This window comes from Empidonax traillii, unplaced genomic scaffold, assembly GCF_003031625.1.
Source record: "Empidonax traillii isolate 1590-97213 ecotype Southwest subspecies unplaced genomic scaffold, ASM303162v1 scaffold1200:size254552, whole genome shotgun sequence".
NCBI lineage: Eukaryota > Metazoa > Chordata > Aves > Passeriformes > Tyrannidae > Empidonax > Empidonax traillii.
The window spans coordinates 101,355-123,779 of record NW_020956393.1 but is presented as its reverse complement, the minus strand read 5'-3'; the positions used below and the strand labels follow the sequence as shown (position 1 = coordinate 123,779).

The 22,425-nt window shown below is 39.4% G+C and overlaps 2 protein-coding genes across 6 annotated transcripts in view; one reads left to right on the top strand and one right to left on the bottom strand.

Moving 5' to 3' along the window:
• The window catches only part of ENY2 (ENY2, transcription and export complex 2 subunit), a 6,475-nt gene extending 4,133 nt beyond the window's left edge, over positions 1-2,342 (bottom strand). Inside the window, exons 1-3 of one of the 2 annotated variants that reach the window (XM_027905760.1) lie at positions 2,241-2,342; positions 1,827-1,920; positions 64-134 (exon numbers count right to left, since the gene is read on the bottom strand). In XM_027905760.1, the coding sequence (XP_027761561.1) occupies positions 64-134; positions 1,827-1,894 (139 nt within the window). In that variant the 5' untranslated portion in view covers positions 1,895-1,920; positions 2,241-2,342. Of the gene's footprint in view, positions 1-63; positions 135-1,826; positions 2,054-2,240 lie in introns of those variants that run through there. The other variant, XM_027905761.1, reaches the window with a different exon arrangement.
• Positions 2,343-2,450: 108 nt separating this feature from the next.
• NUDCD1 (NudC domain containing 1) overlaps positions 2,451-22,425 on the top strand; it is a 41,848-nt gene continuing 21,873 nt past the window's right edge. For 2 of the 4 annotated variants that reach the window (XM_027905754.1, XM_027905758.1), the window contains exons 1-3: positions 2,451-2,653; positions 11,395-11,549; positions 21,516-21,701. In XM_027905754.1, the coding sequence (XP_027761555.1) occupies positions 2,536-2,653; positions 11,395-11,549; positions 21,516-21,701 (459 nt within the window). In that variant the 5' untranslated portion in view covers positions 2,451-2,535. Of the gene's footprint in view, positions 2,654-7,578; positions 7,595-11,394; positions 11,550-17,066; positions 17,282-21,515; positions 21,702-22,425 lie in introns of those variants that run through there. The other 2 variants (XM_027905755.1, XM_027905757.1) reach the window with 2 other exon arrangements.

Below are 22,425 nucleotides of genomic sequence, written 5' to 3'. Positions count from 1 at the left end.
TTAGGCAGTGTAGCCTTCATCTCAGTTAACTACAAAGGATATTAATTACTTGACCACAGTTACCTTTGCAATGTGCCTTCAACTGATCCTTCCAGCCGCATTCAATTAATTTGGCTCTCAGCAACTCTTTAAGGCTGTTAAGACAATATACAAACTTGTTAGGAACAGCAAACACACCTGACAGCTTAAATATGCTTCAGTGTAAAAGTTAAGCCTACAATTACTACCCAAGAACTCCCAGATCAGCAGCAAAAATGGCTGAACTGCACATGAATCCTAAACCAAATGAGGACCAATTTCAGTTTACCACAATGGACTATGAGGATTGGGTGGCTCAGGGGCTAATTCACAGAATTTCTTCAGGCAGTATTGATGCTGCAGCCACAGCAAAGAGGTAGAAGTCCTTGGATCACTTGAACTGCCTGAGTCTACTCTAATAGCATGCTAATACTCTAATGCTAACTTTCAAAGCTGGAAGTACTTCACTTGAAACCAGGTATTCCAAATAAGTAAAACCTTCTCTCCCCCTTCTAAAAAGAGAATTCTGCACAACTGTCTCCAACTGCAGGTTTCTCTCCCCAGTTACACATTACCTCCATATACCAAAAAATATTGAAAGCTAGCTAAAGACGTGTAAATTAATATTAAAAATCAGAAGGGAAAAGGAAAATAAACTATGATAAAATAAGCTTTAATATACTTACCCTTTATTCCATCAGTTAGCAATCCTGCTTATCTTGTATCATCCTAAATAACTCTTGGCAAAACTCCAGTTTTATGAATGAAAGGATTGCAGCAAGATGCTGAACTGTATAGGTCTAATCCCTTTTATTCAGTGAATTGTGTAGAGGGCAGATGAAGTGATGACAAAAAGCAGAGTAACAATACAGGTGAAATTGACAGCTCCTGGATATTTCTTAATTAAAGAAATTCCGAGTGCTCTGCCTCTGATCACAGTACAGCTCTGACAAAGCCTGTTTGTAATACAGCTTTTGACACTGTTAAAACTTTTCTTACTCTCAAATTAGGATAAATACCATTTCAAGAAATTGCCTGCTCTGCTGAAGCTCTGGGCAATCTCCAAGAGGATGGTCACAAAGAAGAAAGAAGTGGAGCACAGATACCACATCAGGCTGCAAAAGGTTACACCAGCTACAGGGCTACACCATGACCCAGCGAAAAAACTCATACAAGCCTTTGAAAAATGGAGGAAACAGAGCTTTTGGTGCATGGGGTTACAAGCACAGTGAAACAATAAGGAGGGAAATGTCATAAGCATGCTAATGAGATGTAAATACAATGCAAATAAAACAGAGGGAAGAGACAACAAAAGGCCAAGAACTGGCTGCCACATTACATTGCTCAATTTGCTTGTTTGCCTTTATTGGGATCTCTACAACGACTTGCATAAGTTCTATTGTATGTGTTCTACCCTATGTTTCTTTCCCTTACATCAGAAGATATAGAAACACAAGAAAAACTTTAAAGCAAAAAGGAAAGCTTTGTCTTGTTCTTGTTATCAGGAAGTAACAATGGTGATTTTTATATGAACCAAGGGCATTTCAACACAAAATACCAGAATAAGAGAAAGTGTTCATAAGCCAACTACCCTATTCTTTACTTCCCCAGCATCTCTTTTCAAGTGTAAGACTAAAATGAAACTGTTCAAAAGGCATTTTTAAATGGCTTTATATAATACCTAAGACTTTAATGTGCAGGCATTTGAAGAATTTAGAGTTAAGTTTACTTAATCTCTATTTCTAGGTGTAGCTCACGTTTGATACATTTAAAGTCTCTCACTGGCACGGAGTAGGATGCCAACTTACCGTTCCCGCTCTCCAGTTTCTATGAGCTTTTGGTTAATGGTTGCTCTCATCTGGGCATCTTTATTCATTTTGGAAATCTGGGTTTTCCACAAACCTGCAGAGAGAGCAGAGAAAGAGTTTCGACACGCGCTGATGTCACTCACACAACACAAAGAAGTCACCGAGGCAGAATGACACGCCGCTCTGTCCCCACTTACACCCCCCGCGGTCAATGACCGGAGCTCCAGTGCGTGCCCAGCTCAGGGCGCGAAGCCCCACCGGCCGCCCCAGCTCCCCGGGCCGCCCCCACGGGCGCGGCGTCCCCGCAGCCCGGCCCGCCCTCCTGGTGCCTCTCCCGCCCGGCGGCGCCCCCGCGGCGCCCGGAGCGGGGCTGGGAGCGGGGCAGGGCCCGGTCCCACAGCGCTCCCCCCTCACCCTCCGCAGCGCCGCCGCTCCGGGGCCGCAGGAGGCGGGGCGGGCGGGTCACACGCACAGCGGGCTACCCACCCCTGCCGCGCGGGCACCGCCGGGAAATGTAGTCCGGGCTCGGCGACTACAGCTCCCGACGCGCCAAGGGCTGGTGGCCGCCGGCGGGCCCGAACTACGACTCCCAGTGTGCCCCGCGTTGCCCGCGCACCCCCTTCCCGTGGAGCTCGGCGGCGGCTCCCGCGCGTTTCCCGCAGCTCCGCGGACTTGGCGGCGTTTCCCGAAGTTTTCCCGGAGGAGCGGGATGGCGGGCGCCGCCCACTGCTCCCTGCAGGCCAAGCGCCTGCTCCTGGACCCCAAGTTCGAGGGTTACAAGCTGTCGCTGGAGCCGCTGGCCTGCTACCAGCTGGGGCTGGACGCGGGTGAGCAGCGGGTGCGGGGCGGGTGCGGCGTGGGGCTGATCCCGCCGGGCATCCCTTGGGCAGCGCAGGAGGCCCGATCCGCCCGCCGTTCCCTTGCTCCCCCAGCGGTGCGGCGCGGCCCGGCAGCGGCCCTGGGTGCAGGTGCCCCGAGCGGGGACAGCCCAGCCCAGCCCAGCCCGTGGGGGCTCAGGGGACCCATCGGCTTCTCTCGGTATCAATGGCTGCGGTTTGGCAGTGGCGTCCCTTCTCCCCCTCAGCCTCGGGTGGGCTCTTAGTGGGCCGACGTCTCTGTCAGATCTCTGCCTCGCAGCTCTCTGCCCCTGGAAGTTTGGGCTTAGTTTCTAAGTGGGTAAGGAAAGCCTTGAGCTTGATTTGTGCAGACCAGCTGAGGCTGATAACCACCTGAGGGAGTTCAGAGGGGAGTGTGTGATTTAGATAACTACATGTGAAATTAATATCTTACACAAACTTCAGCAAATTAGCTGTTTTTCTTTCTTACTCTGCCCACAGTTCAGAGGCTGATCCTCAGGCTATGCATTCCAAGCCCTGCTTTCTCTGCCAAGCATCATCAGTATTTGAGATGCTGCTCCATTAATAGGCTAATTCACTGAGGAGTACATTAGTGCTAAGTCCTGTTGAATATGTGCCTACAACATGTCCCCTGAAATCTCTCAGCACTCTGCGTTTATTGATTCGTGAAATTTAGGTCTTTTGTAAGGTGGATGAATTAGTTTTCTTTCTGTTTTTTTTTAATCATACTGAGAACATAATATACTAATTGCTATCTCTATATGTTTACTGGACAATAAACCTGTCTACAGAGTTACCCATTGTATGTTACTTTAGTTCTTTCTATGAGTAGTAGATGGGAAAGGTATGTTTGCCATGCTGAGTTGTCAGCAGTAAGATGGAAGTTGTAGGTAAATTGTGTATTGAAGGACAAGTGAACAAGCCGAGGTGGTACTTGTCTGTGGTAGGAGTGGAAAATCTAATGAGTAACTTTTTTATTACATATTTTGACAATTTTACTGTAAGACTGATTTAGATGTCGCCTTTCAAAAGAGAGTCCAAATGCATGGAGGCATGCTACAGTTGTGTCAAAGGTGGCAATGATGTAGCATAGGTGTAGCCTCTCAGTTTGTCCCTTATTTGATGTTCTGCCTATGGTCAAACAAGCTTTGTGGTTCTTGGATAGTCAGTTGTGCACCTGTTCTAAAGTGTGAGGATTACAGGTTTCATTATTATACACAAACGATGGAGTTGCTAATGGACAGGTGGATCTACTCAGTTCTTGTTCATTTAGACATTTTAAATAATAGTTACAGTAACTGGTGTGATAGAGGATTGGTATGTGTGACTGTATTCTTTTCTTTCCCCATTCCCACAGCACAAAAACCCTGACTCGTTTCAGTCCAAACTTACTTGTCTGTCCTACAGACTCATTAATATTAACTCACTTTGTTCTCTCTGTGTGTATGTATATAAAGATACAGATATAGGTCTCCTGGACAGTGGAAAGCTTTTGTTGTTGTTGTTGTTGTTGTTGTTGTGTTTGGAAATTAGTAGCAGGAAATATATCAGACCTTACAGCTGTCTTCCAGATGTTTTGTTTTCAGCCTGCTCTTAGGCCTTCCAGTTGCTTCTTCCTCCTTGATGGTTTTCTTTTGCCTCTTTCAAGGCAGTTTCTGCACAATGCAGAGGTATTCTGTACCTGAACTTTGTATTTCCCGGTGTCAGTCGTCTACACATGTGTTAAATTGCAGGTATCCTTCCAAAACTTGGGTTTTATGTTGTACACTAACAATGGGCTGAGTTGTAGAGACCATGAATAATGTGGAGGCTGTGGCTTTTTCAAATTACTGCATGCGAGAAGAAACTAATACTGTGTGAGAAGGCCAAGAATTTCTACTTTCCGACACATTTGGGAGCAGATTCAAAGCCTCTGGAACATGATGAAGAACATGGTAGTTTATGGGCTATTAAGTTAATAATTGTCACTGTGTGAAGAGTTTGATTTGATTTCTTCAAAGTGAGACTGAATACAATAGCTAAAATAAATGTCAAATGTTTAGGAACACTTATCAGCATGATTATTTCTGATTTTATTCACAACTGTTTGAAAAAATATGGTAGTAGAATCTGGAAGATTAATGTAAAAAGTCTGTTGAATTTTTTGCTTGTTTTCCAGGAAAATACTTTGTGAGTGCTTGTCTCAAAGGACCTGAAATTTGAAGTTCTGCCTGTGTGGCATCCCAGATTTTGTGGCAATAAGATGTACAATTAGAGTACTTGAAATACATGACAATAAATAGAAATAGGTGCTCCTGAAGTAGAACTGAGCTTTGTCTCAGCTGTAGTTGAAGTATTTATGCAGTGTTATTACAAACTCACTTATTAAGTTTTAGAGTATCAATCTTCTTTGTCAATATTTGTATCTGTGGTTTTATATTTATTTATTTTTACTAATTTCGCTGCTAGGTATAAGGTAAAATAAAAAAACTTTTCCACATGGAATGGATGCAGGGTTCTACCACTGGAGCTGGTAGATAGCAGAATGGGGTATCGTGTGGCAGCTTGTGGTGATTGTCATGCTCGTGTGGACTACAGTGAGCTTCATTTTCTGACCATTGTGTTCAACTAGTATTCAGTTCTAATTTGCCTTCAGCTGTCAAACTGTGGTTGACAGGAATTTGCTCTTGTCAGATGTGCAACTGACACAGAAATAAATTTTTTTTTAAAATTATTTATTTATTTAATCTGTGGTAGAAGGCAATTTTCTACTGTATTTCTTAAAATGTGTGGTCACAGAAAAGAAGAATGGGGGAATTCTGATACCTTTCCTTCCCTTTTAAGTACTATGATTTGCGTGTTCTTTTATTTCTTCCTTACTCCTACCTATTCTGCCCTAGTTAATTCTAAATTGTCACAGTCATTTCTTGTCTCATCTCTCATCCTGGTAACGTATCTCAACTAGTAGTGAGTCCTGCACTATTATACCTTTAATTCCTAACTCATCATCCTAAATTTTGTCTATCTCTTACCTTTTTTTAGTTTATCTCCATAACTTATTTTCAAACATTTTCTTTGCATTGAGCTTTGTAATGAATTTTTATGGAGCAAAAGGCACTGATATGCTTCAAGCACTTGGATATTTTAATTTTCCATCTTCATTTGAAAAATTAAATATAGAAAAAAGTCTTTAATGTATGGGAAATAGTAAGAAATTGTGAGCTCTTGCAGACATTTACAGCTGTAGTTCATAAAGGTTTGTGTCAGGCATGTGTGTATCTGTTGTGTTGTACTTTCATTTCTTGAGGGGAAAAAAAGATAATGTAGAGACAGGTTCTGCCTTGGACCTGCTGTTAAAGAAAATGGTTCTTGCAGCTGGCACAAGCCACTTTTTAAATCGAGACATTGCTATAATGATACTTTAACAAAGGCCTTGCTAGTTTTTGGATCTTGTTCAATTCACACCTGTGTAAGTAATTCCGTCAGGCAAAACCAGTTCATTACATGGTATCTGTCAGTTCATGCTTGTTTTCAGCAATCTACATGTTCATTAAATGGTATTTTTCTTTTTCTTTTGTCTATTAAGATACTTATTGCAGTAGATTAAACAAGCCTTGTACTTTTACTCAACAACAGCAGTGAGGTGATGCTGGCAGTAACAATAAAACCATGGTTTTTTAAATTAAAAGAGAAAGCATTAATGCAGGGTTAGAAGGATCTTTGAATGCTGATACTAGAAAATAAACTCTCTTCCACCAGTAGATCAGTGTGTGTGAAATACAAAATTGCTTCCACTGGGTGGCATTGCAAAACCAGGCATGACATGCAAGCATATATTCGATGCTACAAAATATGCTGATATAATTATTTTGCATCTTTTACTGTGTTGTAAAGTTGCTTTGGTGTATTCAGTAAAATATCTAAAAATGGAGGGGCTATGGTGGGGGGTTGTGTTTTGATGGCAGATGTAAAACTTCCCTATGCATTTAAAGTATAAGTTCCTGATAGCGTTCTTCATTCAGAGAAGGTTGGGGTTTTTTTGCAGTGCAGAGAAATAATTAATATAATATCTACTTAGGGAGTTTATTATACCAGTTAGGTTAGGGATATGTTACTATCTCTGTTGACTGTTTTGAATTGCTTTGTATTTAGTGCTTTGCTTTTAAGTAAAGGCATTGTGAGTGAAAATCTGTGCTTAATTATCTTTGAACTATCTTGAGTCAAATGACTTTTTTAAAGCATGGAACTGGAGATAAACAGAATTTGAGAAAAGTAGCATGCCTTTCTTTGTCCGAAATATCCCACCTAGCTAGGGTTGTTGGGAAATAATATTGAAAGCTGAGATTTAATTTGTATATATAATTTGTATATATGAATCAATTTTTCTGGGTTTTAGTAGTGCAGTTATTAGTGTATTTATCAGAAATTTGAAAGAGCCAATGTATCATTCTGTTGAATAGCTGCCACTGACTGCTGCTTCTTAATTGAACCCAAACAGCTGAAGCTAGTGAGTTAATTAGTCTGACTCTTAAAAAACAAACAACAAAAAACCTCACCCCAAAAACCCAAACAAAAATTCTAAAACAAAACAAACACCCCCCCAAACGAAGCAACAACAAATCAGTAAAAAATCCCGACTATACTAAAAACCAAATAAAAACCTGCAAAACTGTGTAACTGTGAGATTGAATAAGGTGATGATCTGACTGAAGTATTTCTTCTTTTCCGTTTATGTTACCTTATCGTTCTCTGAATTTACTTCAGTAAAACTCTTCATTTCTCCTTTGTTTTGTTCTTTACTTTTTTTGCACTCAGCTCTGTTGGTTTTCTCTTCTTTTTTCCAAGGACCATCAGGAACCCTTAAAGTCTGTAAAAAGGAAGAAATGAACTTCCTCCTAGTGTAGAGTTTCCTATAAACTATCTAAGCACATGGTATGTGATAGCAGATGGCAGCTGTGCACAGATTTCACTTGATCACAGTATGGGTTTCAATAAATGGAGGATGGAAAAAGTACTTTAATTTCTTCGTCTTAACAGAGCAACATATACATGTGATACATTCTGAAAGCAGTCGATAACCTCACTTTAAATGTTTCATGACAGGAGAGGGTACATTTCTTTGATTTCCTGGTTTAAAATCACCTATGAAGTGTATAGTTTCTGACTCCTGTATATGTGGTGTTAATTACAAACTGCAATAATACAAGGGATTTGGGTCTCCTTTTCCTGCTCCCCCTTATTATACAGGGCTTATTAGGACTACAGGCTGGAAAACTCAAGGACAGAGAATTTATTCGCCTTCTTCTAGCTTTTATAAAGTTCATCACGTTACAATAAGCTAATCAATAGTATATTGTTCCCAGAATTTTTGTGAAAAGTTATCCATTCATTTAATTTGGACTGGTTTTACTATTTGTATGTGTTTTAGTTGCATTTCTGAGAGGAGCAACATATCTAGGGGAGTGGGGAGGGAGAAGTGGAGAAAGGAAGCCCTACAATTTTAGGGGTTTTGTGCCAAAAGTCTTTGTATTTCTGCATTCCAATTTCAGAAGATCAGTTAATGTAGCTATGTGTGAACCATGTTCTTGGTTTCACTGAAAATAATTATCTGGGATTATATTTCTTTTGGTCTTCAGTTGTTTACAGAATGTTCATGTCTTGTTATCTCTTGTCCTGTTCAGAAAAATGTCTTTTTGATAAAGCTTGATTATATAAACAGCTTTAAAATGCCTTTTCACAATAAATTCTTCTAAATTTTTTTACAGTGTAATTTACTGTAAAATATTCTAATTAGTTAAAATAGAAATTGGAATGGGTAGCACTCTTTGCTGTTGTGACAGGTGTACTTTCTTCTCACCCCTTTGTTGATATCCTGTCTTGTTTTGAAGGGCCATAGCTTGTGGAACAGTAATTTATTAATTGCAAAAGTACGGAAATCCCTCCTGTGTGGTGAATATGAATAATGATTGGAGCTGAGTGGAATTAATACTGCTGGTTTGCAAATATCAACAGTGATTAGGAGACTAATTGCTAATTATACTGTCATTTTGCAAGCATTTTGTATAGTATGACTGGATTTTTTATTAATTAGGCATTATAATCTTGCACAGTTTCCTAAAACCACTTTTATGTTAATAGCCAGTGTCTCTAATGGGGTCAATTCTGAGCCATCTAGTGACTGTCTGATTGTTGTGTTTGTGATAGCTGTGCAGTGGCACTGATGGCACTGCCAAATGAACTGCTCTTTGCAGTAATTGGTTTTCTGACAGAGTAGAGTAAACTACTTCTGCTTCAGTAGGTTTTAAGTGGGTGCTATAGAAAAGTCTAAGAAATATGAGTGCTGCTGCACAGAATTGTGAATGGTCCCTCTTATGGGGTAGGATGGAAGTGAAATGCTGGAAATATTTCCTTACTCTGTTTTTGAGCAGAAAAGAGAAGAAAACAGAAGTTGGATGATGAGAAACTAAAATAACTGTGAACTGTTGCTATGAAAGGAATTAGCCTTGGGATGCTTTCCCCTTTCTCTGGACTTGAGTGCTAATCATCATGGACTGAGAGAGTTTACTTCTAACTTTCTAAAGGATTCTGATTGTGTGAAGTTCAAGATAAGTTTTCTGCAGGAAAGCTAAGGATCCTGGGATAACTAGTGGAGAGTGAAATGGAGTTCTGGTCTATCTGAGACTATTTGCAGAAGGATGGACTAGACCTCTGCTAATATATTTTAAGATGTTGGGACTACAGCTGCTTGATCTCTGTGTAAATAGGGAAGAGGAATAAAAGACCTGCAGATAATTTAAGTAAAAACCTGGTTAGCCTTTGAAAGATAACCCAGTTTTGATTACGGTTAGCTGAGTAGAGGTTTTCTGTTTGGAAAAGTCTTGTTCAGGTGGATGACTGTAGGTGGGATACTTCTTGCCTTGAAGAAAGTACTGTTCTAGTGAACAGGCATTCTTTGCAGCCTCTTTCAATTAGAAAAACTTAGCCTGAGATTTTGATGTTATGTTGGACATTTCTGAAGATTTCAGCCTCAGTGGATGTGCTAGAGACAAGGGAGATTTTTTGCCTTTTTGTTTGGTTTGGTTTGATTCTTTTGTTGTTATTTTTTTAAATTACCATGAATTATTATTGCTTTGTACTGTTTTTACCTTTTGCCTTGCAAATGTTCATAACGTGGTTCAGCAATTAAGACTATGAAAGTCAGTTATACGGAATATTTCTTTTGCTTGCTGTTTTCTGGAGTTACTATTGAGCAGAATTTTTTACCCTTTCCTATACAAACCATGTACAAACTTACAAGTTGGTTTTACATTGTTGTTGCATAAGGTATTTCATCTTTTGAGGGTTATTGATAAATTGGTATTCAACACATGCTGGTAAGAGACAGGATAGGTGTATTGGGTTTGTGTGGCAAGGTTTTGGTAGCAGGGGCTACAAGGGGTGGCTTCTGTGAGAAGCTGTTGGAAGCTTCCCCCATGTCCAGCACAGCTAATGCCAGCTCCAAGATGGACCCGCTGCTGGCCAAGGATGAGCCCATCAGCCATGGTGGTGGCATCTCTGGCATAATGTATTGGAGAAGGGTAAAAATTGCTGTACAAGAACAACCACAGCCAGAGAGAGGAATGAGACTGTGAAACAATTCTGCCCACCCCAAGGTCAGTGAGGAAGGAGTGAAGAGGAGGCACTCCAGGTGCCAGAGCAGAGATCCCTCTGCAGTCTGTGGTGCAGACCACGGTGAGGCTGCCCTTGCAGCCTGTGGAGGTCCATGGTGGAACAGAGATCCATCTGCAGCCTGTGGAGAACCCTATGCTGGAGCAGGTGGATGCACTCAAAGGAGGCCATGGAAAGTCTGTGCTGGAGCAGGCTCCTGGTGGGACCTGAGAACTCATAGGGAGAGGAGCCTGTGATGGGACAGGTTTGCCAGCAGGACCTGTGACCTTGTAGGGCACCCATGCTGTCTGTTCCTGAGGGACAGTGTCCTGTGGAAGGGACCCACTCTGGAGCAGTTTGTGAAGAACTGCAGCCTGTGGGAAGGAGTCACATTAGAGAAGCTTGTGAAGGACTGTCCCCTGTGGGAGGTACCCCATGCTGGAGCAGGGGAAGAAAATGGGGAGGAAGGAGAAGCAGAGAGGTATGATGAACTGACTGCAACCTCCATTCCCTGTCTCCCTGTGCCGCTGGAAGAGAGGAGGGACAGACCGATGGGAGTGAAATTGAGCCAGGAAAGAAGGGAGGGGCAGGGGGAAGGTATTCTAAAATTTGGTTTTATTTCTCATTACCCTGCTCTGATTGGCAGTAAATTAAACTTGTTTCCCCAGGTTGAGTATGTTTTGGCTATGACAGTAATAGGTGAGCAATCTCTCCCTGTGTTCATCTTCACCTGTGAACCTTATGTTATATTTTCCTTTCCCCTGTCCAGCTGAGGAGGGAAATGATAGAATGTCTTGAGTGGGCATCTAGTATCCAGCCAGGGTGAAGCCACCACAATAGGCTGTAAATGGGAATAGTTGTTACACGATCAAAGCCAGTGACTGCAGTGGCCTTCAGGGTGGATGACTTTCTTTCCAACTTTATAGTGAAATTTTAAACTATGTATACTTAATGCATTTTTCTTCAATTAAAGCAGACCTATGGAATGAAAATGGAATAATTATTTTTAAATTATTAGTTTGAGTTTTAAATTATTAAGTTGTAAATAAGTAATTGTTAAAATAGTCTTTTTCTTTTCCCTCCAGCTGTAGCAGAAGTGCAACTTCATGATGATCAATATACCCTTGACCACATGCGTGCCTTTGGCATGTATAATTATCTTCACCTTGATTCCTGGTACCAGGATAATGTCTACTATGTTGATCAGTTTGGAAGGGTTATGAATCTGTCAGTGACTCTGGTAAGAATAAATTTTTTTTTAAATCATTGAATTTGAATAGATGGGGGTAGATGAGAGAGAAACTATGGTAAATAGGATCCAAATGCAAAAACTGGGGGAAACTATTGCCAGGAAGACAGGTTGATCAACAAAAATACATTTCAGCAGGAAGGATGAGAGGATTTTAAGTGAGATTTCTGACTTCTTTTTGTTAATAGCATTGCATTAGAACTGAACAGTGTGTGGTGTCCCACCCATACGGGGAAGGGAGCACGCAAGATTTGAAGATGCTTGTGGTCAAAAGAAACAACAAAAGTCAGAGGGTCCACAAAAGCTTACAAAGTTATTTTAGTGAATCACACAGTTTACATGGAAATTGGTATGTTAGTCTCTGACCTCCTAGTATAATGACACAGAAGTGGGTTTTGGACAAGGGAGCAGGGTGAAAAGAAGGGAAAAGGAGAGGGGAAGGAAGGGGGAAAGAGAGGAAGAGGAGAATTAAGAAGGGTGAGAGAGATAGAAAGCAAGAAAGAGGGAAAAAAAGAAATCACCAGTCCTGGCTCCAGCATTGATCAAGGTAATGGGATGTCCAGGGTCCTGGAGGTGCTGCCCAGGCTTGGTGTGGGGTACCTTTTTACAGATAGGTTTCTCTCCACTGAAAATAGGTGACTCACTTTTTATGCAATTTAGTTATCGTGTGCAGTTTGTTCTTCCAAACCTTTCTGGTTTGGAAGAACTCCTGGAGGGCTTCAGGAGTCTTTGGTGGTCTTGGTTTCCCCCTACAGTCCATGCCCACTTCTCAGTCTCGTTCCTGCACTTGTGCTGTACTGTGCTATGCTTATCTCCAGGAGCTAGGACAAGGATATTTGTCCCAGAAAAGTGCTGTGCTACCTCGCTATGGCCACCTTCTTCATCCTGTTCTTTCTCACAGTGTATTATTACCAATAATCCATGATTGGCTCCACAGCCACCTGGCTATCAGTGTTGGAGACACACACATTAGCCCTTTTTCATCTACACAATGTTGGATCTGCTTCCTTTCTGGGGAACATAGACATGATGGCAAACTGAAGAAAATACTTCTTTTCTAGTTGCTATATTTATTTGATGTTTGTTTACTAGCTTGAAAATCCAGTTTACTAGCTTGAAAATCCAGTCATTGTAGATATAAGGAGAGAAAGAAGCTGTACATATTAGAATTAGAAATGCAAGCCATTGTGGACTAATAGCTTAATCTGGACATCACTTTTTGGTGCCAGAAAGATCCTGGTGACCTTGGAGAAACTTGAAGTAGTATAAGCAAGCTAAGCCAAGTCTAAAAAACTTGAGTTTCCTGCTTTTATACTGGTGGTCTTAAGTAGTCAGAATTTATATTTCTTTTTAGCCATGGTGCTTTAGTTTCCTTTACACAATTATTCTTCATTCCAGAGTGGAAAGGACACAGCTCTATGGACACCATGTTTCTGGCACATACAATTGTAGTGCTTGGTCATTAAGGAATAAAAGACTATATGGAAAGAAAAATACCCATTGTCATGCTACCAGGGAATTTGACTCATAACCCTGTGGGACAAAAGAAAACACAAGGCGATGTGTGAGTTTTTGAGAGTGTATGTCTGTGCAAGATTCTGAGGACACAAATTACTAGGTCAGGACTAAAGTGAGAAAAATGCTGAAGTTGTAGGTTTAGATTTTTCAGCAAATACAGGTTTCCATGGGATGAGAGGCTGAGAACTGAAGCTGCAAAATAGTTCCTATGCTTTTTGTAAAATATAGAAGCAGTTGGGGCCTTTGGCAGACTCCTACTGAGGCAAAATAATCTTCTAGGACTTCTTCCAAATCTTTTGAACTCATCTGGATTCCTAGTAGGAACATCTAAAAGAAAGGAACTTGCCAGGGAAAGCCTTCTGTGAACAGTGGCTTGTCACAATCTCATTTTTCATGTTTTATCCTTGAGGTTGGTTAACCTTGGCTTGCTGCTGGATATCCACCCAGACACTCTCTCGCTCCCCATGTTCAACAAGATGGGGCAAAAATAAGGCACAGAGGTTTATGAATATCTGCCTTACTTTTGTTTTCTGTGGGCTGTAGGGGGACATCTGCAGGCAAACTTCTGCTCCCCACCACCATCTTGGCTGACAGGCTCAGCTGTGCCCGATGGTGACTCCCGTGGAGCCAGTTGGAAGTGGCTCTATGTGGCATGGGACAGCCCTGGCCTCTTCCCACTTAGGCCACCCCTACAGGCCCCTCTTGCCTGCACAACACAGACACCCACTACATTCCCTTATTAAGAGGTACTGTGTGTGTAAATTTATTTCTTAGCAGATAAAGGATTTTACAACAGGCAGTAAATTGACATAAGAAATATTCTTCCCCAGAACCAATTTCAACATAATGACACTTTATTAATATCTCGTCACAAGTTTCAGTTCCACCTGAACCGGGAAATAAAACTGATTAAACTGTGAAATAAACAGGCACTATCTTGTGTCCTAATACACAATACAGCGCTGTTTTGCAAAGGAAACATGTTTGCATATGTATAAAAAGGAATGTGTGTTCAGAAACATCAACAAGGTGTCACATTGCAAATGTGCCTGGCCATATATTAGTCAAATGTATATTACAAGTAAGATAGGTTCAGGCCAAGTATAGCTTACAATTAAAATTAATTTCAGTCTTCTTTAAAACAGAAGATTGAACAGGCTAACAGGTTCATCCTAAATCCAGAGTGAAAGAACACATGGGCTAACACATTATTTTCAGTTTTATTTCTTATTTTTGCTGGAATTTTGATTCTAATGTAAGTGTGTTGCTTATCCATAAAGCACGAATTATCGATGCAGTTTAGGTGTTTAGAACGATGTCATCTGTGAAGGCAAAAAGTGTATGTAATACCTTGCCACTTGCTCAAAATCACACATGATTGAAAAAAGAAAAGTGATCAACATGAGCAGTTTTTCAGTGTTGGTTGATGAGTATTCAGGTGGGTTTTTTTTAGACCAGCTTGAGGAAGTTGTTACCCTAATTTGGCAGGAAAAACTGTATAATAGCTTTAACATTTTGCTGTTACAGCTGTTGGACTTCCTTCATTCAATAAGCAGCATTGATGGATACTTTGCTTTAAAGACCCAATAGGTAGAGTAGTGACAGGATTACTGAGCTGGGTTTTTTTGATTGGGCATTTTTTTTGCATCTGACTTGACTTTGTTTGCTTGATGTTTGTAGTACTCGAATATAGCCGGAAAAATACTCAAAGTTTTCTCCTCTAGCAGTTAAGTCCAAATACTTGGACTTGGTTTCTTGACTTTAAGCTCTTCTTGCAAAGACAACTTTGTTTCTTTTTTTGTTCAAATAATCAAATCAAGGAATTGTGGCAGGAACTCTTCACATCTAATTAAAACCCTAAATGGTGTCTATATTTTTTGAATCATCTTTTTGTCATCTTTTTGAATTCCAAGAAGAATTAGCTGTGGAATTCTGTTTCCATAACTTTCACTTCAATTCAGAACAACTGTTAGTGGCACCAGACAGAATGTGGGAATTTTGTTTAAAACAAGTCAGAATAAGGAAGCAGATAAAGTAAAGAATAACAAAATCTTTTAGTGTTGTGTTTCAGGGCTTTAAGTACTTATCTCTTTGTTATTCAGAGTGCTGAGTATGCACATTTTTTCATAGAGAGATATGTCAATTGCCTAGGTATTTTGATTTTTTTATATAAACTTTTGTATTTGTTATTGCTATTTTGTGGGAATTACCATATGACTTTTAGTTGTTTTTTTTTTCCTTTCTTTTTTGTTATATTTTGTCTTTTCTCATTCCCTGTCTTTTCCTTGGAAAATTCATTTTCATTTTAAATCTTTTATGCAATATCACATGTTTGTACACTAAGTATCATGCTTTAACCCCAGCTGAAAACTAAGCACCACGAAGCTGCTTGCTTAGTCCTCCTCTTCCATCCCCAGTAGGATGGAAAGGAGAGCCAGAGAACCAGAAGAAAGGTAAAATCTGTGGGTTGAGATAAGAACTGTTTAGCAATTAACATAAAGTAAAATTTATTAATAATAATAGTAATAGTAACAACAAAAATAGAAATGAAAAGAGAATAGAAATAGAAATAATAAAAAGAGAGAAATAAACCCCAAGGAAAAACGAGTGATGAATAATGGAGTTGCTCCCCACCTGCTGACCATCCCATCCCTGAGCAGGGATTGGTCCCTGCTGGACAGTTCCCCTGGGTTTATATACTGAGCATTATGCCATATTGTTTGGAATATCCCTTTGGCCAGTTTGGGTCAGCTGTCCTGGCCATGCTGTCTCCATTTCTTTTGTACCTCCTTATAGGCAGAGCATGGGAAACTGAAAAGTCTTTGACTTGGGGAAAGCACTGCTTAGCAACAACCGAAACACGAATGTGTTATCAACATTATTCTCATACTAGATACAAAACAAAGCATTGGGATGAAAATTACCTCTATTCCAGCCAAAACCAGGACAATATGGCAAACTTTTTATGTCTTTGGAACAATACCATTTCTTAATGCAATTTAAAAAATTTAAGTGTTACAGGCATGCCAAAGAAACTAAATAAAATGTCACTACTTAATTATGAAGGTAAGACATGCTTACTTAAATGGGGCCTGACATGGGAGAGTCAGGGACAGTAGGGGGACTTTTTAAGCCTGCATCTTACATTTTGCCTCTTGTACCTCCACACTGACTCCTCATCATGAGCAACTGGAGTACAGCCTGGCTTGGTCAGCCTGACTTTGCCTGTGGAGAAACCATTTGCTCAGAATTTCTACACAACCTTGAAACCTGGGCTGCTTCAAAGGCTCAAAATCAGGGTTAGCGTCACAGGCAGGTGAGGCAAATGAACTGCCTAAAGCAAAGGGGTAGCTGTGATATTGAAGGCAACCAGATGAAATCTGGAATAGATGAATAGAACGACAGAGGCCAAAAGAAGCAGAGTACACTGTCAAGAGGTATAGAAGTGGGCAAAGCTAGAATTAAAGGCCAATGAAAAGATAAGAGAAAAACTGGGGAGTGAAAAAACAAAGGAAGATTCTTTTTAAGAATTGAAGAGATGAAGAACCGAGTCTGACAAGAAGCTGTACCTAGTTTTTCTTAAAGAAACTGTGTTGCTCTCATTTAAGTGTAATTGCAGTGAGTAAACCTGATTTCTATTAAAATTGCAGTACTTTTAGCCAGTTCTTGATAGCAAAATACATGATTATAGAACGTCACCATCTCCTCGTACTTCTGAAGTAGGGAATTACTATTTAACCCCAGTTAACAAGCTGGTAAACAAAGAAACAGTAAGTTAAAAAGGAAATCTGACACAGAACGGTTTTGAGGGCAGGTTTTGTTTCAGCTTCAAGGAAGCCCATCCTTTTCATCATCAGAATGAGATTAAAAACTGTTCTAATAAATGCCTAAGGTTAAATTATTGCACAAAAAGGTTGTGAATAAGAGCATTTCCTTTCTTGCCTATTGAGAGAAAGTCTTTATAGTGAAGATTATTTTTTATTTTTTCAGATTTATTAAGTTCTGAAATTCCCGCTCAGTGCTGATAAATCTGATATGAAGAGAAAGTAGAAAATAATTATTTTTCTAATTGTATCCAAAACTCTTTGAAGCTTATTGTCTGTTAAGATTCACTTGAAGGCTAATAAATGTGTGGTCTTCTGTAATGTTATATAATATAGCCCTGTAAATCACTGTTAAGAGGAATGCTGCTTCTTATTTTTATGATAAGATACATGGGATTTTGATTTTTTTTTCCTAGGCTCAGTAGTCATTGCTAGTTACCGTGGAACAATTTAATTGTAGAAAAGACTCCTTTCAGTGAAATCTAGAAATTAAGTAAAATATGAGGAAGCCAAAATTCTTGATATCTAGTGTTTGTGTGATTTTTTTTTTTTAGGTTGCAGGTTTGGTCTATTTGCCTTTTTTTTTTTCCATTTTAATTCTTTCATTCTCCCCTACTGAATGTGTTAAAATCATTAGAATAGTTCAAGGGGTGTAGTGATACAACTGAATCTACAAACTGATGCTGAATGCTTCCAATAATTAAAAATCAAATTTGCATATTTTCCATTGCAGGTTTCATAACCTTTATGTAGCACACAGTAATCTCTAATACTAATTCAACTAGGCACAAAAGGCAAGCAGGCTATCTGCTTGTCATTTGGGTTTTTTTTCCTGTTGCTTATGAAAATAGTACTTACCCAAATCCAATCTCTCTTGCTTACCTTTGAACATGTGTTAAATGCACATCTGATTTTACTAACATCTGGAAGGTATGAAGTATTTAAAATCCCCTCAGTTACTGGATTCTCAACAAATGAGACCATGGCGTGCTTTGCATTCACCAGCGTGCTCTTTCTGTATTGTATGCACATACCCAAGTGCCAAGTACTCTTTTCGAGATGGTGCTTTGTATGTATAGTTTTGATTGCTTACTTCACAGAGCAGAATAAGTGAGTTTCTTTTGCTAGAAGTAGACATGGATACAGATTATTCCCCCCCCAAGCTACTGATATTTTGAGAGAAAATAGAGGGACAGAAGATGATTAACCAATTTGCAGCTGAATTTTGTAATGAGACAGTGGTTTAGTTTGTTATGTTTTCACTGCTATTTCTTAGTCTTATGCCTTACTAAAGTAAGGATGGGCTTGAGACTAAGACATATTTTGAGTGGAAAAAGTAATTGCTTGTGTCCCCCCCCCAGGTTTTCAATACAGAAATATTCTTCTGTTTGTGCTTCCTTTTGCATACTTGTAAATACCTTCAAAACAGTTCCTATAATACTTTTCGAATTCTGTTTTTCTATTTTTACAAATATATTTCTGCTTAAATATATTTTTATTTTTGTGACACTAATGCAGATTTTAGTAACAAGGGTGAGAATTTCCCTCTTGTTAAACAGAGGTTTCTGATTTGTGGAGCTTCAAAAATAGCTGTAGATCAACTGATTGGAAATTAGCTTAGAGAAATAAAACAGAAAATAGTTTGGTTTCCTCTATGACCACTAATTATGTTCTCAACAGTCTATTTGCTGTTGGATTAAAAAGATAAATTGAATTTAAAAAGGGAAATATTGATCTTTAAAGGCCAATCAGGCAGTTGTTTTTTTTTCTCCAGAGTTGACTTTTTGTTCAAATACAAGTGGTACACTAGCTTGTAAAATATATATGAAACCCATTGCATCTAATTTTGTTTCATTTATGATACATACATTCATATATATATATAAATAAATAAAGCTGTCTGTGAGATGAGGGGAAAGGACCATAACTTCATGAGAAATGTTCCTTCTAAGATATAGAAAAGACACAACAAGAATTCCTTTGTTTTGTTATGACTGGAAGACCTATTTGAAGACCTCAAATCAGATCCTGAAGTCTGTGAATCACTGAAAGGGACAAGGTGCTGAATATGGTGTGGAGTTTATTTTAGAATTATAGAGCAACCCAGATTGGAAGGGATCCCAAAAAATTGTAGTGTCCAAGATTTCATGGCAAAAGGAGCCTAGATGAGATTATATAGCGCCCTGTCCAGTTATGTCTTGAAAAACTCCAGTGAGGGAGATTCTACCATGCCCTTATGAGGTTGTTCCAGTCACAGGTTGTTCTTGTCGTAAAGAAATTCTCTTATGTCTAAATGAAACTCCTCCTGGTGCAACCACACAGATCCTGGCCTGTACTGGGCTCTTTGATTGTTCCATTCCAGATGCAGGACCTTGCACTTGTCTTTGCTTATCTTCACAAGGTTCTTGCTAACCCGCTCCAGGCTGGCTGGCTCTCTGTGCCAGATGGCTCTCCCTTATAACATGTCTGTCACCACCTGGCTTTGCATCATCAGCAAATGTGATGAGGGTGCTTTCTATTCCATCATCCAGGTAATTTATGAAGGTGTTCAACAGTGTGGGGCCTGGTATCAATGCTTGAGGGACCCCACTTGTGACAGAGTGCCAGCCCATTTTATTTAACAGCTAATTAGTTCAGTTGAAAAACTTCAAGCAATTAAGTTCTATTTCAGTTATTTGAAGGATTGTAGAGAGGTGACTGTGATGTTACTGAATCTCCAGTTTGCCTCTTATGTTTTTCTGTGAGAATATTTTGTTTGTCATCTTCATACTGCAGTGTGATCAACATCATAAGTAGCTGATCAAGCTGTATTGCTGATTAAGGATGTCCTGACTGTTTTTTTTAAACTGTGATGCCAATATTTTCTAATCATAAAGATTTTGGCAGGTTTTTTAACTCAACAAGCCTCTTGGGTATTCAGAGATTACTTCAACACAAAAAATGTAGGTAAATCTTAGTTCTAAGAAGGCAGTGGCATTGCTGGCATTCCGTGAACCAAATAATGAGCAGAGTTACAAATCCTTACTCAGCAGAGAAGGAGCTATATGTCAGAGTGAAGGCACAAGATAAAGAATAATCCCTGAAAGATACCCTGGAAGACATGCCACTGTACTTAATGAAAATAACTGGAAATCCAATTTTTATCAGGAAGCCATTTTTTCTGTTAGAATTATCAGGAAATTAAGAACACATCATAAGACTAAAGCAGGACTTCTGAGAACAACTACTGGAATTAAAGATGAAATCAGTTATCTAACATTTGTTTTGCACTATTATTGAATCAGACTTTTGTATAAAGATAATACAGTAGGAAATACTGGATTTTTTTTTAAATACAGTGGTATGTGTAATTTTTAAAAAATCTGCATATCTTTATTGCTCACTGGAGAATAACTCATCTGTGCAATTTGTTCTTTATAGTGTCTGTTTATTCATGCTCAAAAACTATCTGTAGTTTTGGTTAAGAAAGATTGCAGTGTGCCTCTGCAACAGAATGCTAAATAAAATTATCCTGAGGGGTAATAGAATCGTAGAATTGTTTAAGTTGAAAAAGATCTTTAGTATTGAGTCCAACAAATCACCTAGCACTGCCAACTCCACTCAAGCATGTCCCTAAGTGTCATGTCCACATGTCTTTTAAATATCTCCAGGGATGGTGACTCCACCTACTTCCCTGGGCAGTCTGTTCCAATGCTTGACAACCTTTTGGTGAGGAAATTTTTCCTAATGCTCAATCTAAACCTCTGCTGGCACAACTTGAGGCCACTTCCTCTTGTCCTGTCACTTAATACTTGGGAGAAAAGACTGACCCACAACTGGCTACGACATCCTTTCAGGTAGCTGTAGAGACCAAGTAAGCTCTTCTCTAAGCCCCCTCTTCTCCAGACTAAACACCCCCAGCTCCTTCAGCTGCTCCTCATAAGACTTGTGCTCCAGAACCTTCACTAGCTCTGTTGTTCTTCGTTGGATATGGTCCAACACCTCAGGCTTGTTTCTTGAAGTGAGTGGCCCAAAACTGAACACAGGATTTGAGATACAGCCTCACCTGTGCCAAGTACAGGGAGACAATCACTGCCCTGGTCCTACTGGCCACACTATTTCTGATACAAGTCAGGATGTCATTGGCCTTCTTGGCCACCTAAGCACTTTGCTGGCTTATGTTCAGCAGCTGTAGACCAGCACTCCCATATCCTTTTCCACTGGGCTGCCTTCCAGCCACTCTTCGCCAAGGTAATTTATTTTTAAGTCTCCACGTTTTTACTGGGACTAGAATTATGTGAGGTAAGTGATTAATTACATAGGAATACTAGGGGAAAAGAAATGAAAAGCCTTGATTTAATGCAAAGTATAATTAATGCTGTAAAATAGAAAGAAAATAAAAGAGTACTAAAATATCAATTAGGTAACACTCACAGAAACCAATTTATTGAAATTCCACCACCTTTTCTGCATATATGGGAATTACACTTGCTAGCCACTTCTTTCCAAATATGCTTAATGGCACAAAGAAGCTGGTACATTGCTGCTGAGATTTGATATTCTTAATTTGTCTGTAATATTTACTGAAACTAATAAATGCCTCACAGACTCTTAGTTCATGACTGTTTGTTTATAGGACACTGCTCTACAAAAACCAAGAGAAGTTTTCAGGCTGCCTTCAGACTTGACTGCGTGTGATGATCGCCTTTGTGCCTCGATACACTTCTCATCTGCCACACAGGTGACCCTTTCTGATGGTACAGGAAGATTGTATTTAATTAAATCAGGCAAACGTGGAAATAATGCATCTGAAAAGTGGGAGGTGAGTCCTGTGATAACATATTTAGGAGTTGTATGTCTACCAAGTAATTCTTCTTGTCGTGTTTCTTATGAGAATTGTTCGTTGTAACTGAAGTATGTTTTTATATTTCTTGTGATTAATTTCTTGACATAATTGTTTTAAGGAGTCTTGATAAGAAGTATTTTTTTTTTGTATCCATATCAAAGTAATCTCTACATTAATAATGGTATTAGTTATCCTACTTGGACACAACAAATATAATTAATTTACATTCCTACCAGAAACTGAGAGTCTCGTGTTCTGTGGTGCATTTGTCTTTGTTCATAAAAAATGAATCTGTTATAAAGTGCCTGCATTTTGTATCTATTTTCTTAGTTAGATGGGAGTTTCCTAAGTAATCAAGAATATTCTAGTATTGGCAGAAATATATGTGTATATACTGAAGTGGAACATTTCAGGATGATGCATACCTTTTGAGAGTTCAGTAAAGGAAATTGGTCATCCTGTTCTTTGGATGCTTCGTAATAAATACCAACTGGTCTTTATTCTGTTCTTTATGTGAATTCTGATACATTGGAGTTAAAAGTTACACTGGAGTTGTCGGTGCAACAAAAACACTTTATGTGTTCAGTTCTGTCACCATTTAAATTGATTTCCTGAGACTGTAGAGCTCCCAGTGGTTTTTCTGAATGGGTACTTTTTGAGAAAAGCTGAAATACGTAGTTTCTAGAATTAAAATTTCCTG